This window comes from Saccostrea cucullata, unplaced genomic scaffold, assembly GCF_032062105.1.
Source record: "Saccostrea cucullata isolate Sc308-1 unplaced genomic scaffold, CSIRO_AGI_Scuc_v1 ctg1219, whole genome shotgun sequence".
NCBI lineage: Eukaryota > Metazoa > Mollusca > Bivalvia > Ostreida > Ostreidae > Saccostrea > Saccostrea cuccullata.
Window position 1 is genome coordinate 380,605 of NW_026929817.1, and position 6,000 is coordinate 386,604.

At 40.6% G+C, this 6,000-nt stretch overlaps 1 protein-coding gene across 1 annotated transcript; it reads left to right on the forward strand.

Annotated features, from left to right (window-relative positions):
* The first annotated feature begins 2,458 nt into the window (after positions 1-2,458).
* Positions 2,459-4,044, forward strand: LOC134282247 (uncharacterized). The gene is made up of 2 exons (XM_062764671.1): positions 2,459-3,647; positions 3,791-4,044. Exons 1-2 carry the CDS (start codon positions 2,459-2,461, stop codon positions 4,042-4,044), a joined length of 1,443 nt encoding a protein of 480 aa, XP_062620655.1.
* Positions 4,045-6,000: the final 1,956 nt, after the last annotated feature.

Below are 6,000 nucleotides of genomic sequence, written 5' to 3' on the forward strand. Positions count from 1 at the left end.
AGGGAGATAATGTAAATTCCTACTTTAGAAATACAATTTAGAATAGTTGATTGCAGGTTGTGTGATTTGTATTCTCTTTTATGAATTATATTATGTATTTTGGGAAAAAAAAATCAGAATTTTCCATATACACACCCTTTTTTGTTTATGTGATGGAGTTTTTTGCACATGGGTAGTGCAATTTATTATTATTTTTGTCATGACTTATATTGTTAATTTTGAAAACATCACATTTATTATACTGATTCCTTTTTTTCTTGAGAAGAAAGGAACCAGAATTTTACACGAGTGAATTCCTCAGGAGTTTTAATATGTTTACTGTTAATTTTTTGTATCAAAATTAACACTTCACATTGCATAATGTGTAACTTTACACGGATTTTGTGTATAACTTGTGCTATTTTATGAGAGATGTTTTTTTTTATTATACAGTTGATTTTTAGCATGCAGTTTACATGTTTGCAATTGAATATACCAATCATGTTGTTTATGAATTTAAATAAAAGTTTTTTTGAAGTTAAAAATACGTTTTGTTTTTTTTTCTTTAGATGAGTTGCGGTGTAACAATATAAAAAAAATATAATACATTATTGAATTTCAGGTTGTATTTTGAAAAGTATATTTTAAAGAATTTCATAAACAGTCTGAAATTTTTAATTTAGAACATGTCAGACGGTAGTCTCCTCAAAGAAATCTAGGACTCCTTGGTTGATTCAGATGCCGTGCAGTTATTTGCAACAGCGAATGGTTTAGTTGGTGATGTCGAGGTCGAGAACCGATTAAGAGAACTCCAGCATGAAAAGGAACTTAAGTGGGGAAAGCACATAGACGACTTATGGCAGGAGGTTCTCTCTGATATGGAGTCTCCTCCTAAAAAAACGTGTCATTCTTGCAATGATGGCAATCAACCTTCTACAAGTAGACAGGTGGGGGCGGTGGGGAAAGTTCTGATTCTAAGGACACATTAGCAAAACCTTACTATATCTGGAAGAGAGATACCAGGACCTTCAAGAAAAATCTGGCCCGCGACACCACGTTCAAGGTCAAATTCAATGAACAGTGGAGGGGGGATAAATTAATAGATATCCAAAACAAATTACACGAGATGTTCGACGACCTGTTGTCGCAGGCCAAGGGTCATGATGCGGATTTGGGAAGGGTGGTCCTAAGTCATCCGAGTTTAAACAATCCTATCGTCGTGCCGCTGCAGTCCTGGGAAAAATTGAATGCAGATGTGGTCATGTCTGAGATCACCAAGGTACTCAATTCGAACGAAAGCTTACCCGTAGACGAAAACCTGCTAGTCACCATCGGGTCCATTGACTTACCTAAAGGGGGAGGTAACCCTAGAAAATTACCCATTACAACTCTTTTCGGTTAAAAATAGTATAGAAAGGAAAAAATCTCTTTTTCACGTTCAAAATAATGACAATTTATGTATGGCCATTTCCATCGGTCTGTGTTTTCTAAAAACGTGTAAGAAAGTAGATACGGAAACATGGAATAATTTAGTGAGGAATGATCCTGGAACGATGCTAGATCACGCCCTCAAACACCGCACTATTTCTCAAACGTATTATGACAATATCTTGAAAACGTCGAGACAAAAAATGCAAACGGAGCTGGCCATGGGGCTATGTGAAAAAGCCGGTGTGCCCAATGACAGGTATTTAGGTCTGAATGATATCGAACCTTTTGAAAATTTATTTGATGTCTCGATCAACGTCGTGTCCTCTGCCGTTGGAAACAAATTTGTCAGGGTCACAGAGGATCAGGGTTAGCCTCGTCTCTATTTGTATCACGTGGATTCGGAACAGGAAAAACACTGGCATGGAATTGCTAGGATACAAGGATTTTTTAAGGCGTCGTATTTTTGCCATACTTGTTTAAAACCGTATAAAAATAAATCCAAACACTCTTGTGCCACCTCTTGTGAAGTATGTTTACATGACAACTGCCCAGAAACAGACGTCCAAATGGGTTGTCGTTCCTGTGGTCGGATCTGTCGGTCTTGGACGAGTTTTAAGAGACACAAACAACAAAAAGTTGTCAAGAAAGAGAGTTATCCCCCCGCCTGTGACGTGTTTTACCAATGCAAAAATTGTAGAGTCACTCTGGAACGTGCTAATCGCTCTTCCCATTTACATATTTGTCAAGAGTGGCAGTGCCCCAACTGTCGGGAATATCAAACGGGGGAACACAATTGTTATCAGAAATCGTATACGTGTGATATGGAGAAGAGAAACAAGAAATTTATTTTCTACGATTTTGAGACGCGTCAAGATGACATTTATCATTGCAACAAAGGATACAGACCGTCTTGCATCAGATGTCGCCATTGTGTTAAGGAGGAACGCCAGTGCTTAAACTGCAGACTCTGTCAGAACTGTCGCGATCCGTCCTGCGGTCTACAACAACATAAAGTCAACTTTGCCGTACTACAGACCACTTGTCACAAATGCGAAAAAATGGAATAGTGGAGGGTGCTACCTGTCATCAATGTGGAAAACGATGTACAAAATGTTCCCGGACCCGAAAAGGAGAATTTATGTTTCCCCCTTGTACCGACACTTGTGGAAAAAGGGAACTCGTGTTTTCTGGTGACAGCGCCGCCGAGCAGTTTTGTGCTTACATTACCAGTAAACACTGCAGGGACTCGATTTTAGTTGCACACAATGCCAAAAGTTTTGACCTGTATCCCGTTTTAGAAGTTCTTATCGACCGACACTCCATTCGACCAAGCAAGATCATATACAATGGTTCCAAAATCATGTACATGCACATTGCCCAAAAACTGAATTTAACTTTTGTGGATTCCCTCAATTTCCTTCCCATGAAACTAGCTAAAATACCAGAAGCTTTTGGTCTACAGGAACTCTGCAAAGGTTACTTTCCCCATTTATTTAATACCAAAGCCCATCAAAATTACGTGGGGCCATATCCAGAATTAAAATATTACGGATACGATGCCATGTCGACTGGGGAACGGAAGAAGCTTGCAGAATGGCATGCAAGGAAACAGATCGAAATCTTTAATTTTCGAGAAGAAATGTTGCAATATTGTCGCTCGGACGTTGACATACTGAGACGGGGCTGTCTGGAATTTCGAAATTTAATGATCAAGGTGACGACCGTCAAAGAACACATTCCACAAGCAGACGGAACCGTCAAGGAAAGTACCACGTTTGGAATCGACCCATTTGATTACGTCACCATTGCAAGCGTGTGCATGGGGATATTTAAATCTTTATTTTTGAAAGGAAAGTACAAGATAGAAATCACCAAAGACGGGGAATGTTCTTGGTATGACGTCCACACGCTTGAGGGAATAGAAGTGATCAACATCGAAGATTCGTGGACGTCATTAATTGACTTGAGGAAGGAGGAAAATATACAGATAGGAAGACGGCATTTCAAGAGTCCCATAGCAGTAGTACCCTCTCAAGGTTATACAAAACGCGACAATTATAGCAAGATTTCCATTCAGTGGTTAGAATGGCTAATGGAAAAAAGTCGTCAACGGGGAAATCCTTTAAGCATTTCTCACGCTCTCAACGGGGGTGAATATCATGTCCCGGGGACCAATTATAGATGCGACGGATTTGTACAGAGTCCCAACGGAAAAGGAACCATTTACGAATTTTATGGTAAGCCCTGGCAATATAGTTCTGTTTTTTATATCTAACATTTACCCCCTTTCCCCCTAAACTGGAGGGGGGGGGGGCGGCGGCGTACCTGGACTAAACCACGAATACATAAATGTTTAATTTTTTTTGCATCTCAAAACTAGGTTGTGTGTTCCACGGCTGTCCCTCCTGTTTCCCAGAAGACCGAAATTACACCAAACATCCTTCCACCAATCAAACTATCAAAGAATTATACGATATGACAATAAACAGAGAAAAAGAACCTAAAAATCTGGGATACAGCATGGTTACTATATGGGAGCATCAGTTTAAATATCAGTTGGATAAGAATGCGTTTTTGCAACAGTTTGTGTCGACCCTAAGTAGTATAACGGGCCTAGATGGCTGGGTCAACTGAGTGCACTTTTGGGGCTGGGGGGGATAGCTGGGTCAACTGAGTGCAGCCCCTGTGGGGGATAGCTGGGTCAAGCGAGTGCAGCCCCTGGAGGGGATAGGTGGGTCAAGGGAGTGCAGCCCCTGTGGGGGATAGCCGGTTCAATTCAGTACATATAATCCCCCTAAATACGGGGGTGTGTTTACACTGTGTTTACATTATACACTATACGCTGCTGCTACTACGATTCATAACGCTGCTAGTATGATTTTGGCAGCGACTCAAAAGAATGTGATTATGACGTCACTCATTCACAGTGATTTTCCGAAAATGAAAAAAAAACAATAACACACAATAGAAACAAGAACACAGATTTTATTCAAGTGAAAAAATACAACAATTTACTTTTTCTTCTTCTGGGCCTTATCGGTCATCAGGGATAGTTTCCTCTTGTGAGTAGTACTGGGTCCTGGATTCTCTCTGTTTTCTTCCTTTTTTTTCTCTTTTTTGTCTCCTTCTTTCACTAGAGGTTTGGTCTGGTGGGTCCCTGAGATCTTGAGTTCCTGAGGCTTTTTCTCCAGTTTTTGTACTTCTTTGACGAATTGTTGATCCTCGTCATCCTCTGTACACTTATTAGCCCAATGGCCAAATTTCCCGCACTTGTAGCACAAATCTTTCTTGGGGCAATCTGGGGCCCAATGCCCTAACTCTTTGCACCTGTAGCATGGGTCCGTCTGTCTAGTTTTCTTTTTTTCTCCCGATTCCCCTTGTCCTTCTTTTTTCTGGTAAGTGCTTGCTCCTCCTCCTCTCATTTTGTCTTGCATGTTAGTAACTTTCACTTCTAATTTGGATAATTTGGCACGAATCAAACAAAATTCACTGGCGTTGTAAGTTTTCAGATCAGTCAGCTTGTTTTCATGATCACCCACCTTCTCAGCAATATATTTCAGCGTGTTGTCATGATGTCGCACTTTCTCACCAATATAATTCAGCTTGTTGTTAAGATCACTCACCTTGTTGTTCATATCATTCATCTTGTTGTCAAGAGCGGACAGCATGTTAACAATCCCATCCAGAGTTGTATTTAATAGGCCCATATCTTCTTTATTCGCATATTCTGGAAGATTATACATGCCCAAATCTAATCCCACTGCATCCTGTGACTCTGGCATAGGGGCTCCTACATAACCTTCAGGTGTCACATAGCTGGGGTTGTCTGGAGTATTCATCATTGCTTCTGCCATAATATTTTTTTCACGTCTGTCAAGTTCGAAATGTCAAGCAAGACTGATCGTCAAATCCCAGCTCCCCTTTATATACCTGCTGTGGGCCGTGTGCACCTTTTACCTGTCCTTTTTATACCTGTTGCATCATCTGTAAAGGGTTGTGTGCAAAAAATTAGGGGGCGTGTGCATCAATACGTTTTACCTACGTTTTTTTATGCTGACTACACAGGTAAATACTTGGCAGCGATTCAAGTCAGGGGCCCGTGTGCAAAAATACGATAGACCTACGTTTTTTTTAATTTTTTTATGCTGACTACACAGATAAATACTTGGCAGCGATTCAAGTTATACCTTAACCTACGTTTTATACTGGGGGGTATAAATGAGAAGAAAAGTCTGGTCCTTTCTTCACAATCGACTATCATGTCAACCCTGATACACACTCACTCTCTGATTTTAGATGGGTATGATTGTTTAGTACGATGGGCACAAAATCACCAAGAAGCTCTACCCCCGGAGGCAGAACAAGTATTTCAGAAAGCCAGCACTATCATGGAAACCCTTCAGGATTTATGGTTACAATGCCTAACCTTATCACATCATGCGACGAGCATGGGGAGACTAGCTACCATACATTTTCTATGTCGACATATGAAAACAATTCTGCCCCAGAAATGGTACGGACTGAACCTGACCCGTTATTTCGGAAAGCCTTACAGTTTCCTGACCCATCCCCAAGCGGGCAAAGTGATTT